The 18032-nt window shown below is 44.9% G+C and overlaps 2 protein-coding genes across 7 annotated transcripts in view; both read right to left on the reverse strand.

The window, feature by feature from the left end:
• sptan1 (spectrin alpha, non-erythrocytic 1) overlaps window positions 1–8787 on the reverse strand; it is a 27234-nt gene extending 18447 nt beyond the window's left edge. For 4 of the 6 annotated variants that reach the window (XM_047344529.1, XM_047344528.1, XM_047344527.1 and 1 more), the window contains exons 1-6: window positions 6198–6344; window positions 1562–1801; window positions 1330–1455; window positions 740–880; window positions 317–597; window positions 87–231 (exon numbers count right to left, since the gene is read on the reverse strand). In XM_047344529.1, the coding sequence (XP_047200485.1) occupies window positions 87–231; window positions 317–597; window positions 740–880; window positions 1330–1455; window positions 1562–1798 (930 nt within the window). In that variant the 5' untranslated portion in view covers window positions 1799–1801; window positions 6198–6344. Of the gene's footprint in view, window positions 1–86; window positions 232–316; window positions 598–739; window positions 881–1329; window positions 1456–1561; window positions 1802–6197; window positions 6345–8654 lie in introns of those variants that run through there. The other 2 variants (XM_035183994.2, XM_035183988.2) reach the window with 1 other exon arrangement.
• A 451-nt stretch (window positions 8788–9238) lies between these two features.
• On the reverse strand, window positions 9239–16886 carry odf2a (outer dense fiber of sperm tails 2a). The gene is made up of 19 exons (XM_035141692.2): window positions 16750–16886; window positions 16076–16192; window positions 15737–15850; window positions 15472–15654; window positions 14868–15049; window positions 14213–14348; window positions 13884–14003; window positions 13698–13772; window positions 13423–13494; window positions 13028–13144; window positions 12721–12906; window positions 12273–12382; window positions 11670–11805; window positions 11358–11468; window positions 10999–11262; window positions 10675–10775; window positions 10381–10543; window positions 10109–10234; window positions 9239–10022 (listed from the first exon to the last, which is right to left on the reverse strand). Exons 1-19 carry the CDS (start codon window positions 16750–16752, stop codon window positions 9852–9854), a joined length of 2487 nt encoding a protein of 828 aa, XP_034997583.2. The 5' UTR covers window positions 16753–16886; the 3' UTR covers window positions 9239–9851.
• Window positions 16887–18032: the final 1146 nt, after the last annotated feature.

Below are 18032 nucleotides of genomic sequence, written 5' to 3' on the forward strand. Positions count from 1 at the left end.
GCAGTGAAAGAGATTAGAACATTATGTTTGTTAATTTGTGGCTGCTGTGTTTGTGTTGACTTTCTGTAGAGCAGCCCATGGCGTACTTTATCCTCCAGAGCAGCCAGGTCTCTCTCCAGACCCTCGTGTTTGCGCAGCAGCGCCTGCACACTGGCCAGGTCACGACCAAAATCATCAGAGGCCATCAGCTGCTCCTTCTCCTTGATCCAGCTGATGGTCTCATCCACATCCCTGTTGTCAGGATGAAACAACAGTCTATGAGCATCATCACACAGACACACTGTCAAAGCTGTGCATGCGTTTCTCTGATGTTTACCTGTTGAAGCGCTGCACCTCAGCAGCTCCGAACAGCTTCCCCTGCCTCTGCTGGGCCAGACCCTTCAGGCGCTGCCAGGCCGCGTTCACCTCGTCCTGCTTACGCACGATGAGCTCGGCCTCGGGGTGACTCTCCTGGATCAGCTTTGCTGCCAGCTGGTTCACCTCGTTCACACGCTCCTCGTGAGCCGCCAGGTCGGTCTGGAACTCCTCAAACTTCTTCTGCAGGAGCTCCACGTGCTCCAGGTCCTGGCCCAGCTCCTCAGAGGTGGCCATGGTCTCCTTCAGGTGGAGGAAAACATTCAGGATGTCATCAAAGTGCTTTTACACAAACTTCTATGGTTGTGTGTCCCTAGAAGCTACAAAAATAGCTTGTTAATAATGAATTGTTTAGTTTTCTGAACTAGTTACTGTTGAATCTGACCTTATCGCTGATCCAGTCCAGGGCATCCTCACACTCACGCAGGTACTGGACCAGTTTCTGTGCCTGAAGCAGACGCGTGCCCTTCTCCTTGGTCCTTTGCAGCAGCAGGTCCCACAGACGATGCAGCTCCTCCAGACGAGTCTACAGCACACAGCAGAGGAGGACGTTTTAAAAGTTAGTAGAAATAGGGAAGGAAGGTTTTGGAAATTATGGTAATTTGTAAAAAAAGGTTTCACCAAAATCTTTCAGCAAAAGTTTTCCTCTGTATTTAATTAGAAAGTGTTTGAAGGGTTTATAAATGTATAAAACTAGGACAGAAGAGATGATCTGGAAGAATTTCCACAGCACACAGTGTCACACAGAGTCACCGCAGATCAACACCTACTAGAATATACTCAGCCATATTGAAACTTGAAACTATGGGTTTCTGTTGTGTCCGGTAAGGCGTGTAGGACTGAACCAGATGCAGAGTTAACAGTGGACAGAATGCACAGCTCTCTATGCACCTGAGATCGGGCACCATGGATACACAGAATGTTACTGTACACTGATACCATTCATTAAACTGACAACATCTTCATCACTCTTACTCGAATGATCTCAGAGGCGAAGTGTCCCTCTGTGATCATCCGGTTTCCAGTGTCGTCCAGTTTGATGATGGCACTGGAGTTGGCCTGAACTTCAGCTTCGAACGCCTGATGTTTCTGCAGCTTACCCTGTAGAAGAAGACGTACGACATGAATAAAACAGTCCAGTTGGTCTTTGAGTAAACAGAATGACCAACGCTACCACAGGGAGTCATTAAAGACCAGACGCACAGACCTGCAGGTTGGACGGGTCCTTGTAGTTCTCATCGGAGGCGATCTGCAGCTTCTCCTGGATCCACTTCTCCAACTCGTCTGCGTCACGGCGGAAAAACTGGAAGCTGTACGAGTCCTCCAGTTTCGCCCGCCGCGTAATCGACAAATCCTTGAAGCGACGGTAGCGGTCGAGCACCTGCTGCCGGCGCTCCTGGATGTCCTCGGCTGTCTCCAGCACCTTGACCCCTGCAGTGTCCATCTTCTGAAAACACAACATTAAATGTATTAGTAAGATCTGAACACGGATCAAATAAACAGTTTCACATCATAGGAGCTTAACTCTTTGAGCTCTGAAACATACAATGTTCGCCAGTGTCTACGTTGATTTTTCCTGTGATGTCTTTTCCTGGAGAATCTTCAAATGCTAAATTTCTCTAAAACCTGTAAAACTTTGTGTAATACAATAAACCATGATAAATATGCTGAAATTGATTTCTTTCATCAAACATTTCTAAATTAAAACATTGAACTTACTGATTCACAATATTTCTCAATTTAAAAACATGAACTAACTATTTCAACTATGAACATTTTTTAGTTTTTGAGATATGAACATTTTCTCTGCTCCTCTCTCTGGCGCCCCCTTGTGTTATCAACACGTTTTTCACTGCACGTTATTAAATGTAATGACATCATCACAAGCGTACAACTTAAATCAATTAAATGAATAGATTTTCTTCTCTGTTAACAAACACAAATGGTTTGAATCGTCTGTTTCTCATTAATAATTTAATTTAGAAGTTCAGGAGAGATTATGTAACTTAAGTCTTGACACAAACTTGTCTTTAAACTATGAAGCAGGATAGAACCAGTCAGCCCGTTTGTCCCCCTCACCCCCCCGATCCCGTCCTGTCCCCTCACCCCCGATCCCGTCCTGTCCCACACTGTGCACCAAAGGGGCCAGCAGCTGAAAGAGGAAAATGCCAAACGGGGGTGGGGACGGACATTCCACACGCATGCTAACAGTAACCAGGCTTCCCAACACAATGAGACTGCTGCAGTCAGCCTGTGTGTCGCTCAGTCTCTGGACCCAGTGTCGCCTCACGCTGAGGGAACCGTCTGCTGGGAACACTGGTGAACCACCACTAACTCACTGCTTCTACCAGTCAGACAACGAGACCAACAGGGCAGAGAGATACAGGTTATCAGAACAGAACTAATTACCATGTGATGGTTTTAACAACAAACGATGAATAACTGGAGCCACACAGATAATGTAGAAAAGATGTGATATATGATATCTAGGTTTATGTTTTACATAAAAGGTAATGTTCTTAATTAAAGCTCTATATGTTTGTTTTACTTTATTTGTTATGTTTTCTTATTATTTATAGTTATTTACAATAAAATTAGTTTAAAATGTAAAATATTAAACCTCTCTCTCTACATACACATATATATATATTTAGTTTTGGGAGGAAGAGGAATTTAAAAGCATTGAACAACAGAATAAATCTGAATCTTTTCTATGTTTATGTATCAGACTCCGCCCATCAAACGACAAAGAGGAAGAGACGCAGATATTGATCCGTCGAAAACAAACCAAGGTCAACGAGACCCGAAGCACAATAACTGACGGCCGTGTGTGTGTGTGTGTGTGTGTGTGTGTGTGTGTGTGTGTGTGTGTGTGTGTGTGTGTGTGTGTGTGTGTGTGTGTGTGTGTGTGTGTGTGTGTGTGTGTGTGTGTATAGAGGCTTTTTGTTGATGCTGCAGACAGGGAGACAATAAGCGATGGCTGGATGTGAAAGCGTCTCCTCGTCCATGTCTGTGCTCAATGGGAGGATTAGTGGAGTGAAGCTTTTATCCAGGGTACAGATGAGGTGTCATTACCTTTACAGACACACACATATACAAACACACAACACAGTGTCACTGCTCTCACTGTGTATACTGTAAGAAGATTAGGACCATCGACTCACTACGTTGCCTGGAAAACGCCTGCCAGCACCCCCCCCATCTGAAAACACGGGCCCCGTTCCCAGAGCTTAAATCATCTCAGGGATTTAACTGACCTGATTCTACAGTGATGTCAGCGAAACACACGCAAAGTTAACTGACACACATCACAGACACACACACTTTGTGAGATTTGATCTCAGGAGTAATCGTTCTTTAGTAAACTATGAAACTAGGAACAGGCTCAGAAGTGTTTTAGAGTCACGTCATGCTTCTTGACGATGTGCACCCTGATGTGTGTGTGTCTGTGTGCGTGTCTGTGTGTGTGTGTGTGTGCACAGCGTCACTGTCGTCATTTAAAATAACCAACGTGCTGGCTGGTCCCATCAGCTGGAACAGATTAGCTTCAGCGAGCTGAATGAAAGGAGTCTGTTGTGTCAGTGCTCGTCACAGACACTTTGGGAGACGATTTAAATTCAGAACCTTTGCACACAAAGTGACATAAACACAAGTAACAGCTGATTTACTTTCACGTTGCACAATCCAAGTCACCTGATGTGAAATTAAAAACCGCAGTAACTCAGTAAATGTTCACAGTCATGTGAGGTTTCATGAGGTGACGTGTTAAAAGTGACATAAACACTAGAACAGAATTAATGATCAGCTCTGCATTGACAGTGTAAGATCCTGGCTGCTAACAGCTGGACAACGTCTCTATTCGAACAACGTTCCATCAAAATGTATTTCAGCCTGAAATAACCACCCCACTCACACGGCACGGTAACTGCTGATAACACTTCCTCCTTCTTGTACCAGCAGATAACAGCTTTCCCTCTCTGCCGCTCACAGCTGCCTCGACAGGGTTCGTGCTCTCGCTCTCACTAACGCCCACACGCTCTGATAGCAGCCAGCAGTTCTGACAGGGTACATTACACGGATGGATGCTCATATAACTCTAACTCCTTCCTAAGTTCAATGATCCACCTTTACAGGCACAGAGAGAGAAAATGCAACATCACTGCCGCTGCTGAAATCTTTCTGTTAGGAAATGATGCAGGAAATAGCAGCTGTTAGGAAACTGAAGCTAAAATATGTCAGTTCTTTATAAAGAGACACTGGCGCTGTCTGAGTTGACATGGTAACCAAGATCTGTGGGCTGAAAGAAACTGGAATAATTGAAACCTTTGTTTCCACATGTGTCCCTGAGGGTCTGTTAGTTACTGGAGGCCACGAGCAGCACAACGTCCAGTTGGACAACACACGGAGGCTGCTGATGATCAGTGAGGCGTGTCACGCTGTTAATCAGCAGAACAGGGACCTGCCTCTACAGACAACACACATTTATATACAAAAACCAAAGGGATTAGAAGAATGATATCATCACACTAGGTAAAATATGTAGTTATTGTTAATATAATAATTCATAGTACATTAACTAAGAATAGTTCTAAGCTACAATTCTTCTTCCAAACTTGAAAACTCTGGAGTAGTGTGGATGGCAGGCGTAACCATGGTAACAGTAATACGTTTTAAACTAAGTAGTGTGGATGAAGCCTAAGTGCTGAGAGGAGATAAAAGACGGATGGTAATGGTTATTGATTCACTCCATTAAAATGATTATCCACATACGACAGGAATCTCCTGGATAATTTACTTCCTGGTAAAAAACTAAATCTAAGCTCTCACAACATCCTGTGAACAACAAACTGCTGCTCGGATCCCTCAGAGCCAAAAAGGGCTGCGATGTTAATGAGGACGAATCTAAATCCTGTTAAACACAGAACTTCACTAGAAACAGGAGCTTGTTAGTCCAGCACAGAATGTGTCACCATCCCTCACGAGGCTGCACCCTAACATTCAGCCCCAGAGACGGCACCATCTTTCCAGGAGGTTCACAGTCTTCACAGATATTCTCCATGTCCTCTGTTTGCATCAGAGTGGGTGAAGTCACTTAGTTACAATGGCGGACCATCTGTTATGAATAGGGGTCATACTGACGCCATACTGGGAGGATGGAAGCTAAAGGAATTAGCAGGAAATGGGCGAGTCTCATGAGACAAGGAAAGTCTATTTCCTGACGGAGAGGAGGAGGATGAAGACATCGAAGTGGAAGGAACATTGTTCTGAAGCTTGAGTTGAGCTCAGCCAGTGAAAACAAATATGCCCGACCTCAGTCATGTTGTCATTAAAGATTAATCTGATGCAAAACGCATTAGCAACTCCTCTGGAGTCACAGCAGCAGTCAGGTGACGCATAAGTTCACATTTGTTGTTAGAAGCAAATCAGGAATTTAAAGCACACACAGCGCAGTTACTCAGCAGTTTACGGTCTTTAGCATCTGCAAGTGTTAGCAAACATAAAGTCAATATCACACATTTAAATAGAATCCAGAGTAAGAACAACATTAATAACAGCACTGGCATCCGATGTCAACGTATTTCAATGTTTTCTGACCACGAAGGCACATTTTCAAATGTATTTACTTAAGATACATTTGTCTATTGCATTATAAGATGAAACCACACTTACAACACACCTAACCCTTCATGCAGACGATATCACACAAACAAAACACATGCAGTAAAATCCTAAATGTCCATAACTGAAGCACATGCACAGTTCAGATCTTACCTAAGTCCCTGTGACATTCAAATTAAATGAAAAATAACCACATTACAGTTCAATGAAAAACCAAACCATACACAGGAGATATTTCAAGGCTGGAGCCTCAGGTTCTCTTGTGCTGTGGCTGCTGTGAGGGCTACACTGTGAAGACGCCACAGTCTGCAGCGGCGTGCACGTCTGTCGTACTCTCCTGGAATCGGAGAGTAACTGAGGTCTCATCTACAGAAGCAGAGACAGACGCAGTGCACCTGCAGTGACTACGCTGAACCAAAGAGCCAAGATGAAGCCCAGCCCATGCGTCTGCCTGTGCCACCGACCCCTCCCTCCAGCTTTCTCCCATCCCTTTACTCAGCAAAACACCAGCAGCCTTCAGTTCTCTAGAATCTTCTTTCAATCCAAAAGACTCAACGCCACACACAAACACACACAGAGGCACACAGCAGCAACACAAACGTGGTTGTTACCTTGAGCTTGGGTTTAGTAAAGGTGGCCATGTTGTGAGTCTGTGTGGGCCGGCTACAGAGCACAACATCGACCGCACAGTGAGCAAGAAGCAATCAGCAGCGAGTGGTCAGAGGAAGCTTTCACAGCAAGGTCACACACAGCGTCTGAGTGTGGGCTGGTCGTGTGTTCGTCTTTAAGTGGAACTAAAACATCTGTGTACTGACCAAAATGATTCTATAGTGGACTTTGGACTGTAGAAACTTTATGGAGCAATCAAGCTGCAAATCTCACACACACATATACACATATACACACACAACGCAGCAACAGAGCAACACCCCAAGTTACACATATTATTATAAAAAAGAATTATGATTCATTATGAAACTGTGGCCGGACAAATTTAAATATGGAGAGTCTGGGAAAATAAATACAACCAAATATATAGAGCATCAATTAAGCATCTTGCCTGCTTTTTTGTTATTTTGTACAATAACAGTTTCCTATTGATAAATGCTAACACCGATGCGTATACATATGAGCCAGATGGATTCCTCCACTCAAAGTAGTTCACGGCAGCACAAGCTGCACTCTCATCCCAGGACTGGTTCTAAACCAGCAGCGCTGGGACCAGAGGCCTAGTTTCAATCTGGGTCACTGTCCACCTGTGGTTATAATGAGGACGATTAGTAGGTTGTTGAGGTCGAGTCTGGAGAACAGAAATATGTGGGTCTTACACTCCTATTCCCCGTTTCTGATTTGATCTGCAATCCAATATATCGGTAGGTCTCTAATAGAACGTAACTTTTATATGGATAGAGGCCTTACCCTACCTTAAGCCCTATAAAGCAACTTGTGATTTATGAATGTGGGCTGTACGATGAAAACTTGATCTGATGAATAAGGATTGACACAATTCAATCTTTAGGTATAGATATAATAAGGTTTTCCTGTCTGTGGTCAGTCACTGTGCTCCCCCACGGTGTGAAGTCACTGTCTTTACAGCTGCAGCTCTGTCTGCATTCCTCTCCTGATTGGACGAGGGTCAGTTGGAATGTGAGGAACTTGGCATCACCCTGACAAACCCATCTCCTGGGACACTCGGTCAGTGGGAGACAGTGTCTTCTCATTGTCACACACGTGTGTCTCTACTGTCCACAGCCGTCTCTACATCAGCTGTCCTGAGGCCAGGGTCTGAGCTGGGACCACTGAGCGGGGACCACTCCTTAAAACCCTGCAGCCCTGACTCAGTGCGTGCACAGCTCAGTGCGTGTGCACACAGTGTGAATTATTAACGGTAACAGTGGAAGTGTAACAGGAGAACAGCTGGGGGGGGGGGGCTCATGTCCAAAGGTCTGCACTGGGCGGCTCCCTCTCTCCACCACGGCCCACTAGCTAATGCAGCCAGGCGACACAGCACCATCACTTTGTATTATTACTGTATTAATATCTATTTCACTGGATTGAAGCCCAGCGCGGGGTCGAGGATCAGTTTGGTGTTACTGGTGTTACTGGTGTCACTGGGGAGGTCAGGCAGGATGGACGTGTGAATGACCGGACTAGCTAACACACAGCAGCTCGTGACAAACCCCTGCGAGCTAACGTGAAAACACACAATAAAACCACGTTCAGGACATGTTCTCAGCGGGAGACATGTGTCTGATGGACTGAATGTCCAGATGCATTTGGTTTCATCGCAGGTCGATGGAAGCTAGCGTCATTTAGCAGGGAGGCTAATGTCACCACAGGATGTGACTGTTGTGTTTATAGTGACAACAACACGTCCAGCATGCTAACAGGCTCGTGTTAGCTTCCGTTGAGTGGATGTATTTCATCTGTTCGACTTGCAACTAAAGGGAGGCTAACAGCGAGCTAACAGCGGGCTAACGATGCAGGAGCTAACAGCGAGCTAACAGCGAGCTAACGATGCAGGAGCTAACAGCGAGCTAACGGATACACACCCGCTACAAGACAAACTGAGCTAACTGAGCTAAAGCTAGAAAAACACATTACACTTGAGTTCGAAATGAAAAACACGATATACAAAATGCATAATGTATAATATATTCTCTATATATAATAATTCGTACCTCGGTGGGTTTTGTAAAGAGCTGACGGAGAGCTGGTGTTCGTTCAGAAGGATCGACGATGAAGGATGAGGTCTCTCTCTCTCTCTCTCTCTCTCTGACGTCACTCTCTCCCTCTCTCTCTCTCTGTCTCTCTCTCTCTCTCTCTCTCTGTCTCTCTCTCTCTCTCTCTCTCTCTCTGTCTCTCTCTCTGTCTCTCTCTCTGTCTCTCTCTCTCCCTCTCTCTCTCTCTCTCTCTCTCTGTGTCTCTCTCTCTCCCTCTCTCTCTCTCTCTCTGTGTCTCTCTCTCTCTCTCTCTCCCTCTCTCTCTCTCTCTCTCTGTCTCTCTCTCTCTCTCTCTCTCTCTCTCTCTCTCTCTCTCTCTCTCTCTCTCTCTCTCTCTCTCTCTCTCTCTCTCTCTCTCTCTCTCTCCCTCTCTCTCTCTCTGTCTCTCTCTCTCTCTCTCTCTCTCTCTCTCTCTCTCTCTCTCTCTCTCTCTCTGACGTCACTCTCTGCAGCTGTACGACACCTTCCGGAAACAGCCGAAGTTAAATCAGCAGCTTCGTCTTCTCCTCGTGTTTAGCACCAAACACAGATCGTGGCACAGATAACAGTGAGCATTCAATACTTTAATATTCAAACAGGCGTAAACACTGTAATCACTTTGCAGTACAGATACTTTATTCAGTTATTAAATGTCAAACTGGTTCTGTGACCGTGAGGATGTAAACTCAGTTGTGTTAGCACCGATGTTTTCAGCTCCAACAATCAAAAAGGTTATAAACATTACAACACAAAGTGTCACGGCTGGTTTGGCGACAAACTTGTATAAATATGAAAAATAAATCAATAGTTCAAATAGAACTAACGGAACAACTCCTCTTGGTGTATTAACCCTTTAAGGCTTGGCTGCGCTTCATGAAGACAATTTACAAGCTCTGCAGCTTTTGGCATTTAAAATAAAACCTTCAGCCTGAAATGCTACAAGGCAGCAGCCCCACTGACCAGAGAAAAACATCAGTGTTAATGAAAACTGAAAACTGAAAAATGTGACGATAAAACGTCTTCATGGCCGGACTCTGCTGTCACTTTCCCTGAGAGGGACGTGACTCACGTTTCCTCAGGAAAATACCCAGATGATAATTTCCGAACTCACTTTCACTCTGAAAGTTTGCACATAATTCACACAGTCCCTGTGGAACTCCTCTGATGGACGGACTTTCAGATGGGGGAGGGGGCCTGCAGGGATCTGCTGAGGGACACGTCTCCAAAGACGTTGGCGTATGACGCTTTGAGGAACTGGACGTAGTTCTGCAGACTTCGGTTGGTGCTGTCCGACTGCTCCAGACGATCGGTCATGTCCTGCTGTCGGCTCTGATATCGTCGCTCCGCCTGAGCATCATAAACACACATGTCACAGACCTGCTGATGGTTCATTCACACAACATTTTCAGTCCAGGGCTCAAAGAGGCCTTTACCTCCTCTTTGCAATGTCGCAGTTGGTTGATTTCTGAGCTGGTTCTGCTGAGTTGAGTCTCCAGGTCGACTATCTTGGCCTGGGTGGAGCGCTCTTTGGTGGTGGCACGTTCTCTGGACTCCGACATCTGGACATAAATATAACACAGTGAACAGTGGATGAAGAATAGCCCACAGCTGAACTCTCATCTCTACACACACAAGCTGCAGAAGCCTCAGAGAAAATAACACACAATCTTCGACCAGTGTTTAGTAGCTGTTGACAAGTTCAGACCTGTTGCCGAGCATCATCCAGAGCCTCCTCCAGCTTTCTGCTCAACAGGGAGCATTCCCTGGTTTTTTCCTCCAGACGGAGCTGATTGCTGTGGATGGCGTCTTCCCGTTTGGTGATGACCGCCATCAGGTCGCCGTTCTGACTGTCAGTCTCCTCCAGCTTCCTACGAGGAGACAAACGAGAGGACAGTGACAACAACAATCAACTAGTCTCATATCGTTCAGATACTTTCAGCGGTGCCAGGCATTGACAAAGCATCATATCCATCAGAGTGAAGCAGTGGAGGTGACAGACCTTTCAAAAGTCTCCACTCGCTGCTGCAGCTGTCGGTTCTCCTCCAGCAGAACCTTGTTCTTTTGTCTGAACAGCTCCACCTGACTTCCCTGAGTCTCCACCTGATAAGACATGAACTTAACTTACTGAATTACAAATCAAGGAATGACACATGTTCCTGTTGTGAACGAGTCTGACTCAGACAATCTCCTGCTGCTGCTTCACAGGAGAAACACTCACTGCACAAAATGTCCAGACACAAATATTATTTTGAATTTAGCACTTTAAATCAGAAATGAAATCTTTATGGTTTGATGCCAGCTGCATGAATGAGATAATAATGACCTTCATGCGCAGATCAGTCAGAGTTGTGCTGAGCTCCACGCTGCGTCTCTCCTGGCTGCGTTCCCGGTCCTGAGCCTCCTGCAGCTGTAGCTCTGTGTGTCGTAAGGTGTCGGGAAGAGGCTCGAGCTCCGCGAGCCGGCCCAGCAGCTCCCTGCGCACCTCCTCTACCTCCTGCTCCAGCTTTCCCCGCACGGCCTGGACCTCCCGCTCCGCCCGAGCCAGCCGAGTGCAGTACTCATCTGCCTCAGCCCGCGTTTTCCCCACCTACAGAGTGACAGTTCCCAGGAGGAAGTACTGAGTTCAGACAGTTGTGTTACTCAAACTGTTGCAGACCTGGTGGTTCAGTAAGGTGCATGTACCTGGATCTTATAGCTGTCCACCAGGCTTTCATACTGCTTGATGGAAGCTTTGACCTGCTGAAGCTCCGACTGACACGAGGCCAGCTTCTCCTCCATCCCCGCCGCTGTGGCCTGACACAGGTTCACATCATGTGTCATCAGTTATTACTGGAAATTAACCAGACAGTCCAACCTCATAATGTAATGTGAGTCAATGTAAGTCTATTAGAACAGGAAGGACATTCTCCAGAACACAGACACTGAACAAACATGTGGACATCTGACCAGGGCACGGTCACATTCAACACTCGTGTTCTGTTGGGAGCTTCTCACCTTGAGCGTCTGCTTCTCCAGTCGGGCGGCCGTGCTCTCTGTGTTCAGTCCGTGCAGACGATCCAGCAGAGCCTCTCTCTCCACTCGACCTTTCTCCTCTGACCTCTGAAGCTGCTCCGTCAGTTCCATTATACGACTGTAGCATCATACAGAACAAATCACATGTTTTCAATTACATGCAAGGTATTGAGAGGATGAAATAGCACTTAGGTATATTACAAGTGGAATGTCCAAAAGATTTTATAATAAATAAATGAATGAGTAATTTCTCAAGAGAGAAAACACTTAACATTTGCCTTCCACATGTGAGCAGCTTAGGACAAGAACATGATGCAGTTGCTTCCCATTAATTTCTATGTGAAACCCATTTGGTTTCCGGGTGTGAACTGACCTGTTGAGTTCAATCTGACTGAACATGTTAATCACGAGGCTCCAGACAGAGCAACATGTGTGGAGCCTGGTAGTTTCTGTAATGACCCCCTTCCAGAATTTCCTGTCCCCTTCTGCTTCTTGCCAATATCAACAGTTGAATTTCTTCGTCCTCTGATTCACCAGGACTGACTCATCTGTTTGGATCTACAGCTGTTTCTGAGAGCAACACACCTGTTCAGCAGCGACAGTTCAATCTCCAGTTTACTCTTGTCTTTCAGCTCTTGGGCATGATGACTCTGCCAGGTCTCAGCTGCAGACAGTGCTTCTGACACCTGCTTCTCCTGTAAGAAATAAAAACTCTGATTTTCTCTTTTCTCTTTCTGGAACAGAGTGAAAAGATGGAGCTTGGAGCTTCCTTCAAATATAAACTGAAAGAAACAACCAATGACAGGAGGTAAAAGCGAGCAGCACATTATTCAAAGCAATGGTCAGTGATCAAATAACATTAAGAGAAAATATATGAACCAAAACCTTCCACAAAGGCCAGATTGGGGGTTTAACAGCAGCTCCCTGTTCCTCTGGTATATTGTAATGTCACAGATCCATCATTTACACCTAATTATTTTCCATTTGAATGAATTGAATCTGTGTGGTCAGGCTTCTTGTGACGCAGCCCCACCATGTCCAGCAGCTGCTTGCTCAGCTGGCCAGCGGCGTCCTCGCCGCGCTCTGCTCGCTGCTTCTGGGCTCGTGTAGCTCGTTTCAGGGCCTCTCGGTCGGTGCAGGCCTGCTCCTTCTGCCTCGTCAGCTGCTCCTTCAGATGGTCCATCTCTGCCTTCTGCTGGTCGGCCGCTCGCTCCAGGTTCTGAAGAAGAAACCAGGGATCACAGCAGGGTTTATGTGACAGGGTCTTGTTCAAACTTCATAATAATACAAAACCACTAACAACAATGGATAAGGACACAGGAGTAGATCCCATGACAGACCTTCATCTGCACAGTGAGCCGGTTGTTCTCGGCCTCTTTGCTGCGGAGCTGTCCCTGTAAACGAGCTCTCGTTGACTCCAGACTCTTGGACAGATCAGCTGTGCTCTTAGTGTTTTCCTGCATTTTCAAATTCCAGAACACATATTGAGTAAGAACGAGGATTCTGCTTTAACCTGCTGAAGTAAACGATGCATCAGTAAGATACTGCTTTGCTTTGAATCCCTGTTATTGTCAGATCTGCTGTTTAACAGATGCAAGATCAAAGATTCAAGATGTTTGACAATGAATATCTTGAATTGTTTAAATTGTTTGTGATAAAAAGTGCACACACATTTCATTTATGTATTTTCTTTTTATATTGTGTGAAATAGACTAAACTAAAAACTGAAGTGTACCTTCTCAATATCGAGACGTTTCGAGAGTTGATCGACCTCTTTTTCTCTCTCTTGAAGTTTCCCCACAAGAAACTGTGAAAGGAAAAGGAGGTCGAATTTTATTCATATCATACAAATACATGAAGATTAAAAAAGTTGTGAAAAGATTGTCAGTGTAACTCATGATGAGTATTAGTTTGTCGAAGAGAAAACAAAGAGAACACATGATGCATTTAGGTTCATGAAAGTAAAAGTCTGTAAACAAAGTAGATTTTACAGGATTATATTAAACTCACAGCATTTTGTGCCTCAGTGTCTGCGAGTCTCTTCAGTAACGAATCCTTCTGCTCCGACAGGCGCATCGACTCCATCTGTTCAAAGACATTTAACCAACAACAATAAACTTAACAAATATTCCTTTTCCAAGTGAAAGGAAAATCTGAAAACTATCTGTTCACTGTGTTTTGCGTTGCACTCAGTACCTGGGATCTGTGCTGCTCTCTGAGAAGGTGCCGCAGCGTTCGGTTTGTGGCCTCAAACGTTTCCAGCTTCTGCAGCAGCAGCTCCTTCTGACGACCTAAGACCGAAGTGTCTGACAGCCTCTGTACGGACAAACAGAAAACACAGACAGGAGCCAAGACAAGGTTTGTAAAGGTCACAACAACAGAAACAGTTTTTCAAGCTTCCTGGTTGTCCTGGATGAAGAAGCAGCCTGTAGCTTGTTGGCACTCTGTCCATGGAGACCCTAACCCTAACAAGCACGTCGGGTCTCACAGGACACACTGAGGTCCAACACTGAGTTAATACTCACACCAGAACCACACACTTTGAAAACAGACTCTCGCAGGGCTGAGACTTGTTTAGCAGCCGCGGCTCCGTCCACCTCAGCCTCCATCAGTTTTCGGAGCAGAGCGTCTTTGTCTTGTTGTGGACTGTCCCGGTCTAATCTGCAAGGAACAGACAGGGACAATAATCCAGATCAAAACAAACTAACTTTGTCATCTGTGGAGACAATGTTAGAGAAATAAAATCAGATCTGACTTCAGGCCACAGAGAAAAATGTGTATCTACTGGAGAAGGATCAGATTCATTATCCTGAAGAATCCAACCCTGGATTTATATCTCTACCTTGACTGTCCCAGGAATAAAATAACTTCCAAAAACGTGGCTACAATAAAGCCAGCATGACTCTGAGTGCCAGGAATTAGGACTGACTTCCAGACATCCATACTATTTGCCACTTAGTGGGTCATTAAGAATTCCCAGAGTGAAATATATTTTGCTCTAATCTGTAAACTGTAAATAAAAAGGGTTACAGGGTTACAGTTTCAAGAAAGTTTGAGGTCAGACAAATTAATTATGGGTAGAATATCTGTGAAGGTGAAATCATCTCTATGCTTGGTCCCAGAAAGTCAAAAGGAAATGTGAGACAAAAATGAAGAAGGAGAGAAGTGTTTCATGTTTGCCTGTCGCTCTCCTCCAGCCACTTTTCCATCGACAGACGTAACCGCGTGTTCTCCCGCTCAGTCTCCTCCAGCTCCTTGGTCACCTCAGCAAGCTCCTCCTCCTGCTCGGCGATCACCCGCTGGGAGACACTCAGCTGCTCCGACTGACGCTCCAGCAGCTGCTCTCTTTTCCGCAGTTCCACCTGCACATATATGTGACAGATGTGCAAATGTACATGTGGACATACACACAAACAATACGATACTGGGGTGAGACAAACTCTGACATGACTAATCTGCAAGTCTGCAGGGACGTACAGAGAAGACGAGACGTGCACTTAGAAGGGACTTCATTTTAGTTGTTGCTGTGGGATATTAGCAATGCAGAGATATTGATCTGATAATGAATCTCAAAGTATTTTTCTGAACAGGTCTTTAAGGAGTTCAGACAGGCCGGACAGCTGGAGGAAGTCAGCACATTTACATTCAGCTCATCACATTTTGTCACGGTGTGAAAGAAAACAACGTTTTTAACTGTTTTGTGTCATTGGAGTGTTCTTGGATGTGCGGCTCAAAGTAATGCAACTGTACTGAGCAGTCCAAAGTGGAAAGAGAAGAGACTGACCTCATTCTTTAGAGAGCTGACTTCTGTCATTAAGCTGTCAATCTTCCTCTCATACTGGCTGATTCGTCCGTGAAGCCCTTCCTCTTCCTCTGATGTGAGCTCAGCCAATCGCAGTGCAGAGTGCGACTGCTCAGGCTCTGGTTCGGGGAGCAGTGGCGTGATCTCAAGGTGGTGCGTTGGTCCCTGGGTGCAAATGACACCTTCATGAACACGACATCCTGACTGGCTGAGCACATTCCCAATCTGAGGCTTTACGACCAGTTACCTCCCACTTGTATGAGGCGTCTCGTGTTGAGGCTTTTCCTGGGGGAATCCATGGCACTCGAGTTTTGACCGTGGCTGTAGGACGGAGGGTTCCTCTGTCCACCTTGGTCTTCCCCTTAAAAACACAGTGTGTGCAGCAGCATCTTGTTACAGGCAGGTCTCCCTATGCTGCATAATAACTAAATCATATGAGATCAGATGTGCACTATGAAAAGGAGGGAGGGGAATGGGTGTGAGTGGGTGATCAGAAAATAAGAAATAAAGCAAAGAAGCTAAATCTTCAACTAACTGAAAATGAAGTAGACATGAATCATATCAATAAGTCCAGTGGATCTCTAACCTGAGGGGGTTTGGCAGCATGCGTCCTATGAGCCTTCACGTGCACGTGGACAGGTGTGGCCTCGTTGACGTGCACGTGAATAGGAGGTGAACTGGAGCGGTTCCTCGTTGCTTTCCTCTGTCACACACAGTGGGATGAGTAACAGTTTACTAGTTAACACGAGGATTTACTGATTTCATGTTAAGTTGATGTCACAACTTTCTGTTCTCCATCATATTTACTGCAGTTTCTTTGTAAGACACTTGTGTCACTGCTACGAAGTCAAACACGGATGAAAACTAGTGATTATCATATTAGATCGTAATTATGAACTTTAACTTTTACTTCGAATAGAATATTGTGGAATATGTTGATTAAAAACGAAATCTTAAAGCTATTAGAAGCGGATCCCATTCATAACATCACTCATTTAGATTACGATACTAACATTAACACAAACACTCACTACTATGAATCGCAATCTACAAGGGAGGCCCTTGAAAGGAGTCACATGTGAATTCGGCAGTGATTTCACATCATTATATAAATGTGTTTAAACATTAAACATATCAACAAAAGCAGCGTAGCTTAGCACGAAGTGAACGAGAGCTTGACTTTAGCGTTAGCTTGTTGGCTAACCGTGATAGCAGCCGTACCAGCGTCTGTGCGACTCAATGACCAGGTTTCGCTCTTACCATAAGAGAAACTCAAATAAAGAATAATAATAATGAATATGTTGTGTCAGCAGCTTCTGTTGCGCAGCGAACAAACTCCAGCGAACTAACGTAGAGAAGAGCGAGGACTCGTGCTCTCTGGTTGGTCAGTTCAAAGCACGTGACGTGTTCCTCCAGCGCTGATTGGACCAGAGTCGACGGTTTAACGTTCCTTGGCAACACACTAAACACAACAGGCTGGAGGCGGAGACTCGTTTGCGACAAACCGGGAAAACACACAACTCGCTCCGAAAGACCCACTTCATTCACTACACATGGTTCAGCAACAGTAACACAGTGAATGCTGAAGATTTGTGAATGTGTAATTTGTAAACACATCATTTATTCAACGTGTACGGACATGACTGTGATGTTTTATGATTTATTATCTTTACTCAGCTCTGTTGTCCTAATTTGTATCCATGTGCTTCTTCAGTAGCATTTCTATTTTGTCTGTGTGTAAATTAATCCAAATGCACATGAAAATAACTTTGTTCAGTAAAGCTAATAATGATCCTGGGTTGTATTTTTCTAGCTTGAACATCAAATGTCCTACATTGTTTTACCCTGTGAACGCAACAAGCCCTGTCACAGCTTCTGACCAATCAGAGAGCTGCTGACAGCCTGGCTGGGCGGGACTTGTCGTGGCTGAAGCTAATCGTGTGTCAACACTTTATTCCGGATTTAACTTCACGATCTTTATAAAGGTGTGAAGACAGCTGGTTTCAGGTAGGTGCTGCTTTAAATACACGTTACACAGCTGCTGTGTTCACCAGCCGCTCGTAGAGGCAGCTAACTAACTGTTAGAGGTTAACCTAGCTTAGTGTCTGTTTACTAACTAGCTCAACTTACAGGTGACAACCTTGTCAAGCTAACTCCTGTTAGCTCCACGCTTTGTTTATGAGCCGACAGACGCTGGTTAAAGTTCAAAATGAGCCAGTTAAACCAGTTAAACAGTGAAGTTAAACCAGTTAAACAGTGAAGTTAAACCAGTGAAGTTAAACAGTGAAGTTAAACCAGTTAAACAGTGAAGTTAAACCAGTGAAGTTAAACAGTGAAGTTAAACCAGTTAAACAGTGAAGTTAAACCAGTGAAGTTAAACCAGTGAAGTTAAACAGTGAAGTTAAACAGTGAAGTTAAAAACCTGTGAAGTTAAACCAGTTAAACCAGTGAAGTTAAACCAGTGAAGTTAAACCAGGAAAGTTAAACCAGTTAAGTTAAACCAGTAGAGTTAAACCAGTGAAGTTAAACCAGGAAGTTTAAAC

This window comes from Hippoglossus stenolepis, chromosome 18 (genome assembly GCF_022539355.2).
Source record: "Hippoglossus stenolepis isolate QCI-W04-F060 chromosome 18, HSTE1.2, whole genome shotgun sequence".
Lineage (NCBI taxonomy): Eukaryota > Metazoa > Chordata > Actinopteri > Pleuronectiformes > Pleuronectidae > Hippoglossus > Hippoglossus stenolepis.